Genomic DNA, 21,796 nt, shown 5'->3' with positions numbered 1-21,796 from the left:
CTTTGCCCCCTTAGTTTCGGTTATCGGTGTTATGTTTCATAAATGAGCGCTCCTAACACGATCGGGGTTGTTATGGGACCCCCTTGATAATTCGTTTTAGATTAAAGCTGGTCTGTCAAGGCCCAACTTTGGTTCTACATTTGCCCAAGATAATAATTTTGATAACACTGAAATGCATAGGGAGTTAGCGCTACCCGAGGAGTAATTTTACATAAACAGGGGGGCCAGTGCTGATGGTGTTGGTCCCAAAAGGACAGACTACAGGGTCACCACGGGGTAAGTCGAGGTTTGGTACCTGTAGGCTTTTCCATCCGTCGTGTCCTGAGAACGAGATACGCGGCTCCTATCGGGTTCGTCGACACGTCGGGCGGCCTTGCTAGATTAGTTTTACCTTTGACGAGATATCTTGTGCATCGGGATTCCGGTGATGCTTTGGGTAATCTCAGAGTTGAGGTTTTCCACTAAGGAGTCGGACGAGATTGCGAGCTTCGTGATCGAGGATTTCTATGCGGCTTGTGGTAATTTGTGATGGACTAGTTGGAGCACCCCTGCAGGGTTAAATCTTTCGGAAAACCGTGCCCGCGGTTATGTGGCAACGTGGAAACTTTGTTTAACACTGGTTCTAGATAACTTGAAGTAACTTAACTAAAACTTGCCAACTGTGTGCGTAACCGTGACTGTCTCTTTCGTCAGTTCTTTCTCCGATCGAGGACACGGTGGGGTTATGTCTGACGTAGGTAGGTGTTCAGGATCATTCATTTGATCATCTGTAGTTCACGTCCGCTATGCGTAGATCTTCCCCCTCTTATTTCTTGTACTCGTAAGTTTAGCCACTAAATATATGCTTAGTCGCTGCTGCAACCTCACCACTTAACCATACCTCACCCATTAAGATTTGCTAGTCTTGATACCTTTGGAAATGAGATTGTTGAGTCCCCTGTGGCTCACCGATTACTACAACACCAGTTGCAGGTACAGGTAAAGGTTACTTGACGCGAGCGCGTTGATTGTTCATTTGGAGTTGCTTCTTCTTCTTCTTCTTCTTCATCGATCTAGGATGGGTTTCAGGCCGGCAGCCTGGGATAGCAAGGATGGACGTCGTTCTTCTTTTCTCGTTTATTTTCGTTCATAGTCGGACCCTGCTCTTACTCTTGATGAATATGTATTGTACTGTTGTGACTCTGATGTAGCTTGTGGCGAGTGTAAGCCAATTCTATATATATATATATATATATCTTCTTTTCAGTACATGTACTTGTAACGATATCCATTCTTGCGACACGACGAGATGCGCTTCTATCCCTGACGAGGCCTTCGTGCCAAATTGAGGATAGGGTCGCATCTTGGGCGTGACACCGGCGCCCCGGCGAAAGATTCAAGCGGCATGCAACCACTAGCTGAGCAGATAAATTTTAAGTTTAAGATTCAGATCTGAAGTAGATAGATTCTCTGCTTCCCCTTTGAAAGTTTCCAATCTTTGTCTGTGGAGTTTGCGCATACTGGGACCTTTCCAAAGATCAGTGCACCTTGTCTTTGTTTCAAATTCGTTCAAACGACCTGAACGACCACATAGCGCCTTCAAACTATTGCGAACCTGATCAACATAGCAAGCGGCTATGTACCGCCCGATTTCGTCTCAAGCTGCGCTTGGCGATTTCTATGGTTGCACTGAACGCGGCAAGGAGCATTGCCAGTAGTTGCCGGTAAGCTCCCAGATAATGCAAAGGCAAATCATACAAAGAATAGAATCGGACGAAGGGAAAACAGTCTTTTCATTCATTCGAATGGATACATTTGACTCCACTTACAAAGCGTCGTTATCCTAACCTAAAGACTCTGTCTTTTGACAAGGATCGACCTACGCGGAGGGGTGAAGTTCAAGAAGACAAAAAGGTGGAGTCTGCGGCACGACCAGGGCTGGCCCCCCAGGACCAACACTGTGCCAACGAGAACGGGATCGGCCCCGGCAAGCGCTACCTGGCCCCGCTCTGGCCAAATAGCAGAGGTCAGGGCACAGGAAGGGACAAAGGATCCGGAGTCCGCGGGCGCGCCCCCTCCGGGAGCCGGGGAGCCGACACCCGCTCCGGTGAGGTGGCCCAAGCAGAGGGCGTGGAGAAGTCAGAGCTGACGGAGGTGCCTCCTTCTCAAACACGAGGCACTGACGCCAGCTTCGGCAAAGTGCCCCCTTTAGGAGGGGGCGAGTTGTGAGCTAGCCGCGGTGGTGCGGTTTACGCCCACTTGAGGCGTGGGGAGTCGACCTCCAACTTGACACCCCGTGGCCCTAACCCAACGCGGACCTCACCACCACTCGTCGCTACCACTCAAGGTAGGACAACCGGCGTTGCTTGGGCTCTCTTCGCAGCAGCCGAGAAGCACATGTGGGCGCCCCTAAAGCAGCATGGAGGACCGCCACACGAGCAAGCCCCGGGGAAGGCGGAGGCGCTGGAGTAGCGCTCCGCCTCCCCCGGCCTCGACCTCCACGACGACCGCAACTCCTCGCCCTTCCTCCGCCACGGGCGCTCGGGTCGTCTTTCGCCGTGGCGCCCCCAGAAGCTGTGACATGATCCGAACGAGATCCTCTCGCCGCCCTGGCGGCCGACGGTGGCCGACCCCGTCCCATAACCATGGTTAGGGGTGAGCGCCACCTACAGACAAAATAAGATCTTGAAGACTAAGGCCGAGGAGTTGGTGGATTCAGGAGGAGTTGGGTGAGCCAAACCCCTCGCAAACCCTCCCAATTTATAGGATGGGACGTGGGGGCTAGCCTCCCTTGCTCCAGAAGCCACCACCCCTCTCGCCCAATCGCTCGAGCTCACGGGCGAACAGAGAATCGCCCTGCTGCACCAATGCATGCACGGGCGGGCCCGGCCACTAATGCGCCTTTTAAGGCCACGTCTGCCACCTATCCATCCATAACTGCGCATGCCACGCGCGTGGCAGAGGCATTTCAGGAGGTGGAAATGCCATTCTGCGCACGACCCCCCACTTCGCGCGTCCAAGGCGCGACGTGGGGAAAAGCAACCGCCAGCTGATCCAGCCATAAAAGCCCGTGCACCTCTTTGGGCCTGGCCCAACAACGCTTCACACGCATGTGTGGCCCAGGCCCGGGAGCTCCTGTCGATGCACTAGAGACTGGGGTCCCTAGTGCCCCAGACTTGTGCACAGGCGCGAAGAGCCCCTGCAAGCAGGGCATGGCAGGACCCAGACAAGATACAACCCCCAAGATTATCAAGGCCTCGGCAAGCCTGCCTTGCCGAGAAGATGACCAAGGCCACACCCATTTGGTGGGCGTGATGAACTCACCAAGTACAAAACCTCGGCAAGCCTCCTTTGCCGGGATGACGACCGAAGCCCCCGGCAAGCTCCCTTGCCGGGACGAAGACCCAAGGCCCCGGCAAACTCCTTACCGGGATGACGGGGCTCGGCACTGGAGGGCAACCGCCCTTGCCACAGTGCCACCGCCCCCAAGTTCCAGCGCATTCCGCATGCGCCAACGCAGCGTCCAGGTGTCGAAATATCTGGATACGTGTCTTCACCAGCACATCGATGACAAGGACAAGACATGCATTTAATGCACCTCACAACGGTAGATGGATAAGCACCGCTCTAGGTTCACTGTAACTCCTTGTGAACCTACCATCGAGCACTATAGGTGACCCCTTTGCCTATAAAAGGAGGCCCTTAGCTCATTCACAAGGGGTTAGACTCTTTGGATATTGACCCAGAAGACGGTTATCGACAGTCATTGTAACAATCAACAACAAAACGCTTAATACAACCAGACAAGCAGAGCGTAGGGTTTTACGCGTAAGCGGCCCGAACCTGGGTAAAGAGGCTTGCCGGGTGCTGATCGTTAGTTCTGCTCTTGACGTCACCTCTCCCCTTCCTACGATCACAAGGGTTTCACGTTGATTCCCATAGGTGTCGACCTAGCACCGCCGACAATGCACGTTCGTCAGAGTTACAAACCGAGTTCGTTGTAGATGTAGCCACGGTCATCTAGCGATTTTTGTTACAACCGGTGTCGATTTTTGCTACAACCACTGCCTCATTTTGATACACTGCACAAGCCGTTATCGGGATTTTTTGCTACAATCGGTGTCACGCCATGCTACAACCAGCTCCTCAGATTGCTACAACCGGCATACGAGAAAGCTACCACCGATGAGGAAAAAAGCTTCAACTGGAGGTGACAGAAGCTATGGATGGATGCCGGAAGTTGCAACCGGCATCCACAGAAGCTTCCACCATATACGATGGTGACCACGATGAGGTTGCGACTTCACAAAACGGCGGGCTGCAATAGACGCTGCCAACGACCATGACGACGATGACCCGAGAGGACCCAAGTGAGCGTCAACCACCAGTGATGTGAGCGCAAGCAATGGCGGCATGGCCATTGAGGGAGTGAGCTGCGAGGGGCAAAAAGAAAATGGCCAGGGACAAGCGGCTGGGTGCTGCGACGGTCATGGAAAGGACGCAGGTGCTTCCAAATCTCACCGGAGCACACAAGCACGATGGTCGGGGCTGGAACATGTCGCGCGCAAACAAGATCTGAATGAAGGCGAGGGGAAGAAGATGCTGCCATGAGTGAAGGGATGGATCGGACGGCTTCTGCTGCATGGATCGCATGGCTGCAGGCCGACCGGTCCAAACTTGGGTCGGCACGGCGGCACGTATCGCTACCCTTAGGGATTCCGTTAAATCAGAAGATCTTCATGATTTTTTATTTATTGATCCATTTCAATTTTATTTTGCAATTTTGGATTTTTTTTGCTAATTTAAAAATGTTCGCGAACTTAATATTTTCTTGTGAACTTTAAATACATCCATGAATTTAACACCCTTAAAATCGGAGCCGGGACCCGACAGTTGATGATTTTGTTTTTAGAACAGAAGGGTCTGCATTGGGAGATGCATGCAGTCACTTTATTAATTATTCATAAAGATTTTACAAAGTAATATATTAATATGTCTGAAGCCGTTATCTTGATAACATCTATCGCTATTCCTATTCAATGATGAAGGGATGTCGAATGATCAAGTCGAATACCAAACAAACATCGCACAAAGCATAACATCTAAAGCCGGATGCCCCGACCAAGCCACATACCGGGTCTGGGGCACAAACCATACACTCTCATAGGCCGTCGCCGCCGTCTTCCATCAATCCATCTTCAGAGCATGTACCGACGCATCGACCTTGCCAGGCCTGGCGTGGACGCCCCCATGGCGCTAGACAACGTCTCCTCCCTACGCGCATTCATCATCACGCATCCGTCGTCGAGACTTTGCTACGCCTCGCCGTCGAGACTCCACGACGTTGGTGCGTCACGGGGAACGTCGCTCCACCGCAGATGCCGTCCATTGGTCCCTCGATCCTATGCACACCTTCAAGAAATGACGCCCTCAAGAGGGGTACGACACATGAGTGTCGCTGTCATCCGATCGACTGATTTAGGGTTTTCCCTGAAGGTAGAGGATAAGGGTCTAGAGTTTCCCCACGACGATGCCTTCAAGAAGGAGACGATGCAGAAAGACGCTGCCAACGTTGAACTTGACAACGTATCAAGAGTAGGGTTTTCATCCGGATCCGCTCGAGGATCCTCGATTCAACATCGTGTGCACGGGATTGCCACCGATCATCGCCGCCGCACATGAAGGTCGTACTGGTCGGATCATATCTGATCAGAGACCGAGCCCACCATGCCTCCGCCGTTGGGTCAGATCTGATCTGACCCGCTGCGCCACGGGACGTGAGGGCTGGCTTTGACAATGTTAGTAGTATTTTGTTGGAATTATGCCCTAGAGGCAATAATATATGTATAGTTATTATTATAATTCCTGTATCAAGATAATAGTTTATTATCCATGCTATAATTGTATTGAATGAAGACTCGTTTACATGTGTGGATACATAGACAAAACACTGTCCCTTGCATGCCTCTAGTTGGCTAGCCAGTTGATCGATGATAGTCAGTGTCTTCTGATTATGAACAAGGTGTTGTTGCTTGATAACTGGATCACGTCATTGGGAGAATCACGTGATGGACTAGACCCAAACTAATAGACGTAGCATGTTGATCGTGTCATTTTGTTGCTACTGTTTTCTGCGTGTCAAGTATTTATTCCTATGACCATGAGATCATATAACTCACTGACACCGGAGGAATCCTATGTGTGTATCAAACGTCGCAACGTAACTGGGTGACTATAAAGATGCTCTACAGGTATCTCCGAAGGTGTTAGTTGAGTTAGTATGGATCAAGACTGGGATTTGTCACTCCGTGTGACGGAGAGGTATCTCGGGGCCCACTCGGTAATACAACATCACACACAAGCCTTGCAAGCAATGTAACTTAGTGTAAGTTGCGGGATCTTGTATTACGGAACGAGTAAAGAGACTTGCCGGTAAACGAGATTGAAATAGGTATGCGGATACTGACGATCGAATCTCGGGCAAGTAACATACCGAAGGACAAAGGGAATGACATACGGGATTATACGAATCCTTGGCACTGAGGTTCAAACGATAAGATCTTCGTAGAATATGTAGGATCCAATATGGGCATCCAGGTCCCGCTATTGGATATTGACCTAGGAGTCTCTCGGGTCATGTCTACATAGTTCTCGAACCCGCAGGGTCTGCACACTTAAGGTTCGACGTTGTTTTATGCGTATTTGAGTTATGTGGTTGGTTACCGAATGTTGTTCGGAGTCCCGGATGAGATCACGGACGTCACGAGGGTTTCCGGAATGGTCCGGAAACGAAGATTGATATATAGGATGACCTCATTTGATTACCGGAAGGTTTTCGGAGTTACCGAGAATGTACCGGGAATGACGAATGGGTTCCGGGAGTTCACCGGGGGGGGGGGGGGCAACCCACCCCGGGGAAGCCCATAGGCTTTGGGGAGACACACCAGCCCTTAGTGGGCTGGTGGGACAGCCCCAAGGGGGCCTATGCGCCAAGAAAAGGAAATCAAAGGAAAAGAAAAGAAAAAAGAGGGAGGAAGTGGGAAGGGAGGGGGACTCCTCCCACCAAACCAAGTCCAACTCGGTTTGGGGGGGAGTCCTCCCCCCCTTGGCTCGGCCGACCCCTTGAGGGTCCCTTGGACCCCAAGGCAAGGTCCCCCTCCCTCCTCCTATATATATGGAGCTTTTAGGGCAGATTTGAGACGACTTTCTCACGGCTGCCCGACCACATACCTCCATAGTTTTTCCTCTAGATCGCGTTTCTACGGAGCTCGGGCGGAGCCCTGCTGAGACAAGATCATCACCAACCTCCGGAGTGCCGTCACGCTGCCGGAGAACTCTTCTACCTCTCCGTCTCTCTTGCTGGATCAAGAAGGCCGAGATCATCGTCGAGCTGTACGTGTGCTGAACGCGGAGGTGCCGTCCGTTCGGTACTAGATCGTGGGACTGATCGCGGGATTGTTCGTGGGGCGGATCGAGGGACGTGAGGACGTTCCACTACATCAACCGCGTTCTCTAACGCTTATGCTGTACGATCTACAAGGGTACGTAGATCACTCATCCCCTCTCGTAGATGGACATCACCATGATAGGTCTTCGTGCGCGTAGGAAAATTTTTGTTTCCCATGCGACGTTCCCCAACAGTGGCATCATGAGCTAGGTTCATGCGTAGATGTCTTCTCGAGTAGAACACAAAAGTTTTTGTGGGCGGTGATGTGCGTTTTGCTGCCCTCCTTAGTCTTTTCTTGATTCCGCGGTATTGTTGGATTGAAGCGGCTTGGACCGACATTACTCGTACGCTTACGAGAGACTGGTTTCATCGTTACGAGTAACCCCCTTTGCTCAAAGATGACTGGCAAGTGACGGTTTCTCCAACTTTAGTTGAATCGGATTTGACCGAGGAGGTCCTTGGATGAGGTTAAATAGCAACTCATATATCTCCGTTGTGGTGTTTGCGTAAGTAAGATGCGATCCTACTAGATACCCTTGGTCACCACGTAAAACATGCAACAACAAAATTAGAGGACGTCTAACTTGTTTTTGCAGGGTATGATTGTGATGTGATATGGCCAATGATGTGATGTGATATATTGGATGTATGAGATGATCATGTTGTAATAGAAATATCGACTTGCACGTCGATGGTACGGCAACCGGCAGGAGCCATAGGGTTGTCTTTATACTAACGTTTGTGCTTGCAGATGCGTTTACTATTTTGCTAGGATGTAGCTTTAGTAGTAATAGCATAAGTAGCACGACAACCCCGATGGCAACACGTTGATGGATGATCATGGTGTGGCGCCGGTGACAAGAAGATCGTGCCGGTGCTTTGGTGATGGAGATCAAGAAGCACGTGATGATGGCCATATCATGTCACTTATGAATTGCATGTGATGTTAATCCTTTTTTTGCACCTTATTTTGCTTAGAACGACGGTAGCATTATGAGGTGATCTCTCACTAAAATTTTAAGACGAAATTGTGTTCTCCCCGACTGTGCACCGTTGCTACAGTTCGTCGTTTCGAGACACCACGTGATGATCGGGTGTGATAGACTCAACGTTCACATACAACGGGTGCAAAACAGTTGCGCACGCGGAACACTCGGGTTAAGCTTGACGAGCCTAGCATGTGCAGACATGGCCTCGGAACACATGAGACCGAAAGGTCGATCATGAATCATATAGTTGATATGATTAGCATAGGGATGCTTACCACTGAAACTATACTCAACTCACGTGATGATCGGACTTGGGATAGTGTAAGTGGATCATGAACCACTCAAATGACTAGAGAGATGTACTTTTTGAGTGGGAGTTTAGCATATAATTTGATTAAGTTGAACTCTAATTATCTTGAACATAGTCTAAGTCCACTTTGAATATATTTGTGTTGTAGATCATGGCTCACGCAAGTGTCATCCTGAATTTTAATACGTTCCTAGAGAAAGCTAAGTTGAAAGATGATGGAAGCAACTTTGTAGACTGGGCTCGTAATCTTAAGCTAATCTTACAAGCTAGGAAGAAGGATTATGTCCTTAATGCTGCGCTAGGAGATGAACCACCCGCTACGGCTGATCAGGATGTTAAGAACGCTTGGTTAGCACGTAAGGAGGACTACTCAATAGTTCAATGTGCAGTCTTGTATGGCTTAGAGCCGGGACTTCAACGTCGCTTTGAGCGTCATGGAGCATTTGAGATGTTCCAGGAGTTGAAGTTTATCTTTCAGAAGAACGCCCGGATCGAGAGGTATGAGACCTCCGATAAATTCTATGCTTGCAAGATGGAGGAAAACTCGTCTGTCAGTGAACATGTGCTCAAAATGTCTGGGTACTCAAACCGTCTAGCTGAACTGGGGATTGAACTCCCGCAAGAAGCTATCACTGACAGAATCCTTCAATCACTGCCGCCAAGCTATAAAGGCTTTGTGTTGAACTACAACATGCAAGGGATGAACAAGTCTCCCGGCGAGTTGTTTGCGATGCTGAAAGTCGCAGAGTCTGAACTCCGTAAAGAGCATCAAGTGTTGATGGTGAGCAAGACCACTGGTTTCAAGAGAAACGGCAAAGGCAAGAAGGGCAATTCAAAGAAGAGCGGCAAGCCTGTTGCCAATCCGCCGAAGAAACCCAAGGCTGGACCTAAGTCTGAAACAGAGTGCTTCTATTGCAAGGGTATGGGTCACTGGAAGCGCAATTGCCCCAAGTATCTGGCAGATAAGAAGGCGGGCAAAGAAAAATCAGGTATATTTGATATACATGTTATTGATGTGTACTTAACCGGCTCTCGTAGTAGTGCCTGGGTATTTGATACCGGTTCTGTTGCTCATATTTGCAACTCGAAACAGGAACTGCGGAATAGACGAAGGCTGGCGAAAGACGAAGCGACGATGCGCGTAGGAAACGGTTCCAAGGTTGATGCAATCGCCGTCGGCACAGTGTCACTTCAGCTACCATCGGGATTAGTGATGAACTTAAATCATTGTTATTTAGTGCCTGCGTTGAGCATGAACATTATATCTGGATCTTGTTTATTGCGAGACGGTTACTCTTTTAAGTCTGAGAATAATGGTTGTTCTATTTCTATGAGTAACATCTTTTATGGTCATGCACCGAATGTGAGAGGATTGTTCATATTGAATCTTGATAGCGATACACATATACATAACATTAAGACCAAAAGGGTTAGAGTAAACAATGATAGCGCCATATTTTTGTGGCACTGCCGCTTAGGTCATATTGGTGCAAAACGCATGAAGAAACTCCATGCTGATGGACTTTTGGAGTCACTTGACTTTGATTCACTTGACACGTGCGAACCATGCCTCATGGGCAAGATGACTAAAACTCCGTTATCCGGAACAATGGAGCGTGCTAGTGACTTGTTGGAAATCATACATACCGATGTGTGTGGTCCAATGAGCGTGGAGGCACGCGGTGGATATCGTTATTTTCTCACCTTCACTGACGATTTAAGTAGATATGGTTATGTCTACTTGATGAAGCACAAGTCTGAAACATTTGAAAAGTTCAAGCAATTTCAGAGTGAAGTGGAAAATCATCGTGACAAGAAGATCAAGTTCCTACGGTCTGATCGTGGGGGTGAATATCTGAGTTTCGAGTTTGGTGCTCACTTAAGACAATGTGGAATTGTTTCGCAGTTAACACCGCCTATAACACCACAGCGTAATGGTGTGTCCAAACGTCGTAATCATACTTTGTTAGAGATGGTGCGATCTATGATGTCTCTTACTGATTTGTCGTTATCATTTTGGGGTTATGCATTAGAAACAGCTGCATTCACTTTAAACAGGGCACCATCAAAATCCGTTGAGACGACACCATACGAACTGTGGTATGGCAAAAGGCCAAAGTTGTCGTTTCTTAAAGTTTGGGGATGTGATGCTTATGTCAAAAAGCTTCAGCCTGAAAAGCTGGAACCCAAAGCGGAAAAGTGCGTCTTCATAGGTTACCCAAAAGAGACAATTGGGTACACCTTCTATCTCAAATCCGAGGGCAAAGTGTTTGTTGCTAAGAACGGAACTTTTCTCGAGAAGGAGTTTCTCTCGAGAGAATTGAGTGGGAGGAAGATAGAACTTGACGAGGTTGTCGAACCTCTCATCCCTCTGGATGGTGGCGCAGGGCAAGGGGAAACCTCTGTCATTGCAACGCCGGTTGAGGAGGAAGTTAATGATGATGATCATGAAACTCCAGTTCAAGTTTCTGTTGAACCATGCAGGTCGACGAGATCACGTGCTGCTCCAGAGTGGTACGGTAATCCCGTCTTATCAATCATGTTGTTAGACAACAATGAACCTGCCAATTATGAAGAAGCAATGGTGGGCCCAGATTCCAACAAATGGCTAGAAGCCATGAAGTCCGAGATAGGATCCATGTATGAGAACAAAGTGTGGACTTTGGAGATACTACCTGAGGGCCGCAAGGCTATTCAGAACAAATGGATCTTTAAGAAGAAGACAGACGCTGACGGTAATGTGACCGTTTATAAAGCTCGACTTGTGGCAAACGGTTTTTCACAAGTTCCAGGAGTTGACTACGATGAGACTTTCTCACCCGTAGCGATGCTTAAGTCCGTCAGAATCATGTTAGCAATAGCTGCATTTTTCGATTATGAAATTTGGCAGATGGATGTCAAAACGGCGTTCCTTAACGGTTTCCTTAAGGAAGAGTTGTATATGATGCAACCCCAAGGTTTTGTCGATCCTAAAAATGCTGACAAGGTGTGCAAACTCCAGCGATCCATTTATGGACTGGTGCAAGCATCTCGGAGTTGGAACAAACGCTTTGATGAGGTGATCAAAGCATTTGGGTTTATACAAGTGGTTGGAGAATCTTGTATTTACAAGAAAGTGAGTGGGAGCTCTGTGGCGTTTCTAATATTATATGTGGATGACATATTACTGATTGGAAACAACGTAGAGCTTTTGGAGAGCATAAAAGGTTATTTGAATAAAAGTTTCTCTATGAAGGACCTAGGAGAAGCTGCTTACATTCTAGGCATTAAGATCTATAGGGATAGATCGAAACGCCTGATAGGACTTTCACAAAGCACATACCTTGATAAAGTTTTGAAGAGGTTCAAAATGGAACAGTCCAAGAAAGGGTTCTTGCCCGTTTTACAAGGTACGAGATTGAGTAAGACTCAGTGCCCAGCAACTGATGAAGATAGAGAGCATATGCGCTTCGTCCCCTATGCTTCAGCCATAGGTTCTATCATGTATGCGATGTTGTGCACTAGACCGGATGTTAGCCTGGCCATAAGTATGGCAGGTAGGTTCCAGAGTAATCCAGGAGTGGATCACTGGACAGCGGTCAAGAATATCCTGAAGTACCTGAAAAGGACTAAGGAGATGTTTCTCGTGTATGTAGGTGACGAAGAGCTCGCCGTAAAAGGTTACGTCGATGCAAGCTTTGACACAGATCCGGACGACTCTAAGTCACAAACCGGATACGTATTTATTCTTAATGGGGGTGCAGTAAGCTGGTGCAGTTCCAAGCAAAGCGTCGTAGCAGATTCTACATGTGAAGCAGAGTACATGGCTGCCTCAGAGGCGGCTAAGGAGGGTGTCTGGATGAAGCAGTTCATGACGGATCTTGGAGTGGTGCCAAGTGCACTGGATCCAATAACCTTGTTCTGTGACAACACTGGTGCCATTGCCTTAGCAAAGGAACCACGGTTTCACAAGAAGACCAGACACATCAAACGACGCTTCAACCTCATCCGCGACTACGTCGAGGAGGAGGACGTAAATATATGCAAAGTGCACACGGATCTGAATGTAGCAGACCCGCTGACTAAACCTCTTCCACGGCCAAAACATGATCGACACCAGAACTGTATGGGTGTTAGATTTATTACAATGTAATTCACATGGTGATGTGAGGGCTAGATTATTGACTCTAGTGCAAGTGGGAGACTGTTGGAATTATGCCCTAGAGGCAATAATAAATGTATAGTTATTATTATAATTCCTGTATCAAGATAATAGTTTATTATCCATGCTATAATTGTATTGAATGAAGACTCATTTACATGTGTGGATACATAGACAAAACACCGTCCCTAGCATGCCTCTAGTTGGCTAGCCAGTTGATCGATGATAGTCAGTGTCTTCTGATTATGAACAAGGTGTTGTTGCTTGATAACTGGATCACGTCATTGGGAGAATCACGTGATGGACTAGACCCAAACTAATAGACGTAGCATGTTGATCGTGTCATTTTGTTGCTACTGTTTTCTGCGTGTCAAGTATTTATTCCTATGACCATGAGATCATATAACTCACTGACACCGGAGGAATCCTTTGTGTGTATCAAACGTTGCAATGTAACTGGGTGACTATAAAGATGCTCTACAGGTATCTCCGAAGGTGTTAGTTGAGTTAGTATGGATCAAGACTGGGATTTGTCACTCCGTGTGACGGAGAGGTATCTCGGGGCCCACTCGGTAATACAACATCACACACAAGCCTTGCAAGCAATGTAACTTAGTGTAAGTTGCGGGATCTTGTATTACGGAACGAGTAAAGAGACTTGCCGGTAAACGAGATTGAAATAGGTATGCGGATACTGACGATCGAATCTCGGGCAAGTAACATACCGAAGGACAAAGGGAATGACATACGGGATTATACGAATCCTTGGCACTGAGGTTCAAACGATAAGATCTTCGTAGAATATGTAGGATCCAATATGAGCATCCAGGTCCCGCTATTGGATATTGACCGAGGAGTCTCTCGGGTCATGTCTACATAGTTCTCGAACCCGCAGGGTCTGCACACTTAAGGTTCGACGTTGTTTTATGCGTATTTGAGTTATGTGGTTGGTTACCGGATGTTGTTCGGAGTCCCGGATGAGATCACGGACGTCACGAGGGTTTCCGGAATGGTCCGGAAACGAAGATTGATATATAGGATGACCTCATTTGATTACCGGAAGGTTTTCGGAGTTACCGGGAATGTACCGGGAATGACGAATGGGTTCCGGGAGTTCACCGGGGGGGGGGGGGCAACCCACCCCGGGGAAGCCCATAGGCTTTGGGGAGACACACCAGCCCTTAGTGGGCTGGTGGGACAGCCCCAAGGGGGCCTATGCGCCAAGAAAAGGAAATCAAAGGAAAAGAAAAAAAAGAGGGAGGAAGTGGGAAGGGAGGGAAACTCCTCCCACCAAACCAAGTCCAACTCGGTTTGGGGGGGGAGTCCTCCCCCCCTTGGCTCGGCCGACCCCTTGAGGGTCCCTTGGACCCCAAGGCAAGGTCCCCCTCCCTCCTCCTATATATATGGAGCTTTTTGGGCAGATTTGAGACGACTTTCTCACGGCTGCCCGACCACATACCTCCATAGTTTTTCCTCTAGATCGCGTTTCTGCGGAGCTCGGGCGGAGCCCTGCTGAGACAAGATCATCACCAACCTCCGGAGTGCCGTCACGCTGCCGGAGAACTCTTCTACCTCTCCGTCTCTCTTGCTGGATCAGGAAGGCCGAGATCATCGTCGAGCTGTACGTGTGCTGAACGCGGAGGTGCCGTCCGTTCGGTACTAGATCGTGGGACTGATCGCGGGATTGTTCGCGGGGCGGATCGAGGGACGTGAGGACGTTCCACTACATCAACCGCGTTCTCTAACGCTTCTGTTGTACGATCTACAAGGGTACGTAGATCACTCATCCCCTCTCGTAGATGGACATCACCATGATAGGTCTTCGTGCGCGTAGGAAATTTTTTGTTTCCCATGCGACGTTCCCAACATATTTCACTTCCATCTTTAGAGGTCTTGTCTTGGTCTGTGAGCCGTCTGTAAGCACTTGTATTTGTTTTTGTTGCAAGTTGTTGATCGATGTGATTCCTACCCGGTTATTGGCTTCATTAATTCAAAACATGTATCTTTTTTAGCCTTCGTTCTAAAAAATGCTAATTCAAAATAATTGTTTGTTTCAGATTCGAGATTCAGCTTTGGTACCGAATCTAATCCCTGAAGCTGTTAGTATCTTCATAGATAACATCACCATCTCACGGCTCATGTTGTTACGGCTAGACTGAAATCTCAAGGTATATCCAAAATACAATTAGACTATACAAATTACTAGGAAATGTTATTAGTGTATTGGTTAGTACAAATTCTAAAAGTATATCTTGAACTAAAACCACGGCATTTATTTTAGAATGAAGGGAGTATAACACAACTATGCATTAAGATAATAACTATAAGGTTTATTATTATTATTATTTGTTTGTTATGTTTCAAGAATGATACTGTTGAGTTGTTTGATAGGTTTAGTGGTCTATTATATTTGAGCTAACAAAAGTTTCATTTTCTTTTAATTGTATAAACTTCTATAATCATCTTTTATATACAATATATATGATGGCTATGTATGTGACTTCTTTGCCCTCATGCTCAAGTCCTAACTCCGACCCTGTCTTTGAGTAGACCAGCGCCTTGCCACCACCAGTCCAATCAGAACCTTCTCTATCCTAAAGCTGGGGTTTGGTGAAGGCTTTTTCTAGAAGTGGGATTCTCCCTGCCTCTGAGCAAGAAAAGATGTCCTTGGTGCCCGCATGCTTTGCGAAGATCAACTTCTTCCACAAACCCTGCTCCTCCTAAAAAGAGCTTCGAAATCCACTTCGTCGTCAGGGTGATGTTCCTGAGTTGATGTTCAGAATGCCGAAACTACACACTCATAAAGTCCATTACACAAAAGTTCTAACATCGCCAAGTTTAGTGAATCTGTTAAGTTGGTGAGACGCGAAATGACTGAAGAGGAGAACAGCGCAATCACATCGATAATAAACTCATGATCATCCAAGCATGCAAAGCGACCAAATTCCTGTATTATAGTTTCAGACTTTCAGTTCCAACGCACAAGACCATGGACAAAATTCCCCACACGCCATCCACAAACTTTCAAACGCTAACTGCACCAAAGAACATATACATGCACAAGGATCTTAACATTTAAGAGGCGATTCATGAGCAAAAATATGAATATATCAACAAAAAGAGCAACTAGCAAAAAAAAAAAAGTCACGCCATATTTGCTAACCAATACTCCACATGAACCATATTCACTTATGAACCAGAGGCAAGCAATGTTATCAAGATATCAGCATGTACAGAAACAAACAAAGTATACAGCAGAACTAGAAAAAATCCATTGCATGTAACTGGACAAAACTGCTTCACCATAGAAGCAATCACGCAATGATTTCGCCATTAGGCAAAAGTATCAGTATCGTAACCTGTAACTATTTACCAGTAAACAAGAAAACTGAGTTTTGGTTTCAGGGTGATGGAACCAGCGAGTCAAGAAATCTCATCGACTCAAGACACGATATCCGGTATAGGCTCACACTGAACCGTCCCTCATGGTTACGGTTCAGACTTGACCCTCATGGCAGTGTGCTCGGCTGTACATCCTCTTTCACTGCACTGCACTGCAACGGGGACCTCATCGCCACTAATCTGTGGAGTTTCTTAGATCCAGGAAACCTTGTGCGACCTGCAGCTGCACCATGGAATTCCGCACCTCATCTGAAGTATCAGCAGCTGATTCGTCACCTGGACTGTTAGTTCCTGATTGGTCAACAGAGGTTGTATCGAGAGGTAGGGAAGCATCTAAGACACCTGACTTCTGTTCTTGTTCCCGATCCGCGCCTGTGGCCATTGGCTCCGTCAGAGATGTCTGTTTCAGCTTCGGCGTGCCAGACCCCGACGCATCCTTGTTGCCACCTTGAGCATCATCAGCAGCTGGGTTGTCACTGCTGTCAGAAACCATGAGATTAAACTTGGGCCGTTTTGGCTCCACCACAACAGAATTTTCAGGACAATCAACCAGCCCTTGACCATCATCATTGTAAATCAATTCCGTCTCCTCTAACAAAAGGGCTTCATTTCCACATTTTTCAGTACCTCCACAGATATCCACAGAAGCTGAGTTTCTATTAGATACTATATCCCAGAATGCATACAGAATCAGCCCACCATATAACCTCTGCATCGGGGTGTCCTCTTGCACCGCATCAGAATTATCAATAGCATCAGAGTTATCACCAGCTGATTCAACACCTGAATAATCAATTCCCGGTTCATTATCAGAAGATGTATCCTTGCTACGTGGGTACTGGAGAAGGATAAGCCCCTCTGCAGCCTCTATCTCCTCTTGCGACGGGGGGGCTTCATTTCCACCACCCATCTCCTTCGCTGCACCCCGGCTACTCCGTGGCCGCTTTTTTATATCAAAATTAAGCGGATCTTTCATATCGCCGACACTGCTTGAAGCCTCTTCCTGTCTTGCGGCATTTTGCTCAGGATCCTTGGGGGACTTGCATATCCTCCTGTGGCCTTTAATAACATGTATATTTTTGTAGGTCTTGCCACAGGTGCTGCACTTCTTTTCCATTTCTGAAACACAGCACACTTACAGTAAGGGCACGTCATAGAAAATTCAGTGGACTTAGGATTGGAAAAAAGAAGAAGCAAACCCATGGAAGCAGCAACTGTGGAAATATCCTAAATGATATTCCCTCCGTTCCTAAATATAAGTCTTTTAGAGATTTCACTAGAGACTACATACGAAGCAAAATGAATGAATCTATGCTCTAAAGTATGTCTCTATACATCCTCTAAAAAGACTTATATTTAGGAACGGAGGGAGTAGCCTACAGATAGCACCCTACTAGCAATAACAACAATCATATAAATTTGTGGAAATTTATGGAAGTGGCATATTTTTTCCACGCATGCTGCATATCTTGTGTTGAGGGCCATTTCTGAATCATAGCAATCATTTGGTAATTATGAATGCATCGTATAAGCAAGGCATTCTTTGAAACAAACAAAAGCCATATATCTAGTAAACTAAAAGATGAGGCTGAATGAAAATCCTCGGCAATAGCGAGAAACTTGCTCGGCAAAACACCAACAAAGCAAATGGACACACCAAAATTCATCCAATCGATTGCGTCAAGTACTGCACCGGACACATTAATTCAATCTCATCAAACTTTTCTCCGCACAGAACACTTTTTCCTTCAGAGAACATACCAAGAACTGACACACGATCATTGCATCACAAACATACATGAACTGAAACTTGGTTCTCGGATGAGCCCCCCTCTCTGTTTCTTTCTGTATTTCAAGCATTCTTGCATTCACAGCGAAGACAGGAACTTCATCTACCAATCACTAGGCGGTAGCTAGCGAGACATGGTAAAAGAGTCGTACCTGAAGGCTTCGAGGCTTCTTGCAAAAATGGCAGGCGATCGAATTGGTCAGGAAAAGCAAGAACCTGAGGACTGGAACAAGAAGAGAAAGTAAATGTATCAGCAAGAAACTCATCGAATCAGGAAAACCAGAGTCAAGCCCTTATTGAACTCTTGGCAAAGGAACAAGAATGCAAGACTTGGAGCACACCATGAAAGCAGTTCTTGTTTGCTCAATCCGCTTCTTCAGATAACTGGCAAAAGACGCTGACTAGCTGCTAATCACGGTGGAAACTGCGCAATGGAGATTGAACATACACATTAAAAACAGATACTGCACAAACAATCGGAGTAACTGAATCGAGATAGACACGGGATTCGTACCTTCAGGCTTCGCTTGCAGGGCCCCTTCCAAGAACTGGGAAGCGACCAAATTGGTGAGGAAAGGCAAGAGCTCGCAGGCTGAAACGAGAATGTGAAGAATGGATTAGCAAAAACTTCATAGAATCTGGCAAACGAATCGACAAACTAGAGACAAGCACGCCTCGATTTCTTGGCGAAAGACCAAATCAGGAACCGGACAGCGAACAACGAAGGAAGAGCGGGCGAGAATCGGAACATACCTCAAGAAAGCTGTTCCGATTCAAGGTTCTAATCGACTCCAATGGAGAGCTACCTACAGGGAAATTTGGTGGAATGCGGCGAGGAGGCCCGCCGCTACTTCTTGCTTCCTCGCGGTTCTTTCGGTGGGCGCTCGCAACGGCGGGAGCGCGGGGTGTTCTTATAGGCTGCTGCATCATGTGAATCTGGACCGTGGAGCGCCCTTGGTTCATCTTGCACGCGCGCGGCGACGCCCCGGCCCCCGGCGTGGCACGGCGCTGCCTGTGTGCGAGGAGAGGGGTGGGGGTTTGGGGGTCGGAGTGGCGGAAGGAGCATTCGGAAGAGAGGAGAACAAGGGCTGTGCTAGCCTAGGCGGCAGCCGGCTGATCCCAGGCTTGGATCAGCCAGCTCGACCGCCGTCCGATCAGCATGCATCAAACGTCCCAAAACAGCGAAGGAAAAGCACGCTGGCCACGACTGCACCTCTCTCTCTCTCTCTAGCAGACTAGCACCGCGATTGAAGTTTGAAGAACACCGTTACTCTCTTCGTCCCAAAATTATTGTCTTTAATTCATTTAAATATAAATATATTTAGTCATGTATTAGTATTTTGATACATTTATTTAACCAGATTTAAGACAAGAATTTTGAGACGAAAGGTGGAATAGTAATCTGTACGCTGCATGACAAGCTCGCAAAATGGACGCAATTGATGCGTGGACGAAAGTATTTCACAAAATGAACCGTGTTTAAAAAAATTCACTCAACTGACCTTTTTGTGTGGCGTTCGACAGCCAGGCGCCACACTACATCGTGTGACGCCTAACCCCTAAGTACCACACATCCTGCCACGCTCGCGCCTCGTGTCGTGGCCGAGTCCACCCCTCAGCAGTGTGGCGTCTAAGCCTTAGCAATGTGTGGCGCCGAGGTATTAGGCGCCACACATTGAGCTATCACCCGCGGGCCGGCCCTCTCCCACCCCCACTTCCAATCATTCGTTGCAGGTGTTCCACACTGGAGGCGGCTTTCTTCTCTCCTCCTCGCAATCCCCTCTTCAAAATCCATCACATATGTGGATTTCATCCGTGGATTTGTACCCCCAAATCGTTCTACAAGGTAATCTTCTCCATTTTCCATCTTTCTATCCAAAAAATATTTCACTTTTTCAGATTTGTATAAGTTAAGATGAGAGCCTTGTTGTGCTTGGATTCGAAATTTATACGAGAAGTTAAGTGCGATTTAGGATTTCTAGACGAGTAGATGAGTATTTGGGATTCCTAGATTAGTAGATAGGTATTTAGGATTCTAAATTTATAATATTTGTTGATTTTATAATTGCTGATGAGTATTTAAATTGTTAGATGAGTATATGAGTATTCCTATATTAGTAGATGGTTATTTGTTGAGATGAATATGTATTGTATAACTCATAATTTTCTTGAAATATATAGGATGGTGTGGCTTTTGAATGATGCTTATGACGTTGAACACCAGGCCTATCTGATGTGGGAGAAGGGGATTGTAATGAGAATATGTTGTGTTTATTTGGAAATATGAAACCGTAATCATCTCACTTATATATCTTGTGTTTATTTGAAAATATCAAACCGTGATCATCTCATTTCTATGTTTGCATAAGCGTATGCCCCTGAAGATTTGATCTCACGGGGCATCGACTTCCATGTCGTACGATGAGCGATACACACCGTACATCGAAAAGACAGGACTTCTTCCTTTCATTCAGCTTGTGAGCCGGTCGATGCCCAACCTGAACGATGTGGCAATCACCGCGCTTACGGATCGGTGAAGGCCGGAGACACATAGTTTCCACCTCCGGACCGGAGAGGTGTCCGTGACTCTTCAGGATGTTTGCATGATCACCGTCCTTCCAATCGAGGGGAAGCCTCTTTGTATGAGCATTGATTCTAAGGGATGGCGCCAATAAATGGAGGCCCTTATTGGTATGTCTCCTCCAGAGCCGTCATCAGCAGACGGAGAGAAGAAAGAAAGAGTCCCAGCCGGTGCTCCTTTCACTTGGATCGCAACCAACTTTGTGAATTGTCCTGAGGACGCCGATGAGACTTATGCTCGCGTGTACATGTGGTATGTTATCTTTAGGACTATCTTTGTTGACAACAGCAGCAAGAACGCTCAATGGATGTGGCTGAAGGTGTTGACAGTTTTCGACCACAAGTTCAGCTGTGGGTCGGCGGCTTTGGCCTACTTCTACCGGCAGGTAATAAATTGTTAGTAGTAAATTTTTGTTTGTCTTTCACTCTTGCCCTTAACTGATCCATGTTTGGATTTACTTGCAGTTGGACGAAGCTTGTCGTAGGTCTACAAGAGACGACAAAATTGGTGGTTGTATGCTCCTACTTTCGGTATGGAGCTGGGAATGCCTTCAAGTTGGACGCCCTAGAGAGGTAACATTCAAGGCCTGGGATGCCCACAACAACCATGTACGGCTTCCCACCCGGGCTTACAAGTGGGATGTGGTATCAGAGGTGAGGAGCGATGTGAATATATTGTGCAATACATACATACAAGATGGATTCGCTTACCGTCGAGCAGGTAAACATTGGCATTACATCACTCACGTGACTCCCCTAAATGAAAGGAAAACATGAATGGTGCCTTTTTGTGTTGTGTTGTAGGTGGAATGACAGCCATATGGTGCCGGAGCTAGCTTTGGTGATGCACACATGTTCCAGCTCAATCCAATGTGCTTGCAGGGAAACATCTTTAGCTAATGCGGTGCTCACTGATATGCAATTGGGCGATTGATTTTCATCTCCCGCATCGTGTGTTGCATCAATTTGGGTTGTTTCAGGGTCACCCGCCGGAGTGGGTGGACACGGACGCACAACTTCACAGGTAACAAAACATGCACAATAAACAACTACATTTGAGTGTGGAGCGGGCTAATAATGAGGTATTTAAAATGTAGGTTGGATAGGAGGAGGCAATGAAAGATCATGGATTGGAATAAGCATTATAAGAAGTACGTCA

At 47.1% G+C, this 21,796-nt stretch overlaps 1 protein-coding gene across 1 annotated transcript; it reads right to left on the bottom strand.

The window, feature by feature from the left end:
• Nucleotides 1–16,035: 16,035 nt before the first annotated feature.
• On the bottom strand, nucleotides 16,036–19,095 carry LOC123395649. The gene is made up of 5 exons (XM_045090673.1): nucleotides 18,811–19,095; nucleotides 18,572–18,649; nucleotides 18,399–18,481; nucleotides 18,210–18,280; nucleotides 16,036–17,387 (listed from the first exon to the last, which is right to left on the bottom strand). The coding sequence occupies exon 5, from the start codon at nucleotides 17,383–17,385 to the stop codon at nucleotides 16,444–16,446; it is 942 nt and encodes a 313-aa protein (XP_044946608.1). The 5' UTR covers nucleotides 17,386–17,387; nucleotides 18,210–18,280; nucleotides 18,399–18,481; nucleotides 18,572–18,649; nucleotides 18,811–19,095; the 3' UTR covers nucleotides 16,036–16,443.
• Nucleotides 19,096–21,796: the final 2,701 nt, after the last annotated feature.

The sequence above is a fragment of the Hordeum vulgare genome, chromosome 5H (genome assembly GCF_904849725.1).
Source record: "Hordeum vulgare subsp. vulgare chromosome 5H, MorexV3_pseudomolecules_assembly, whole genome shotgun sequence".
NCBI classification, from domain to species: Eukaryota; Viridiplantae; Streptophyta; class Magnoliopsida; order Poales; family Poaceae; genus Hordeum; species Hordeum vulgare.
The sequence above is the reverse complement of the archived record's forward strand: the minus strand, read 5'-3'. Positions and strand labels throughout refer to the sequence as shown.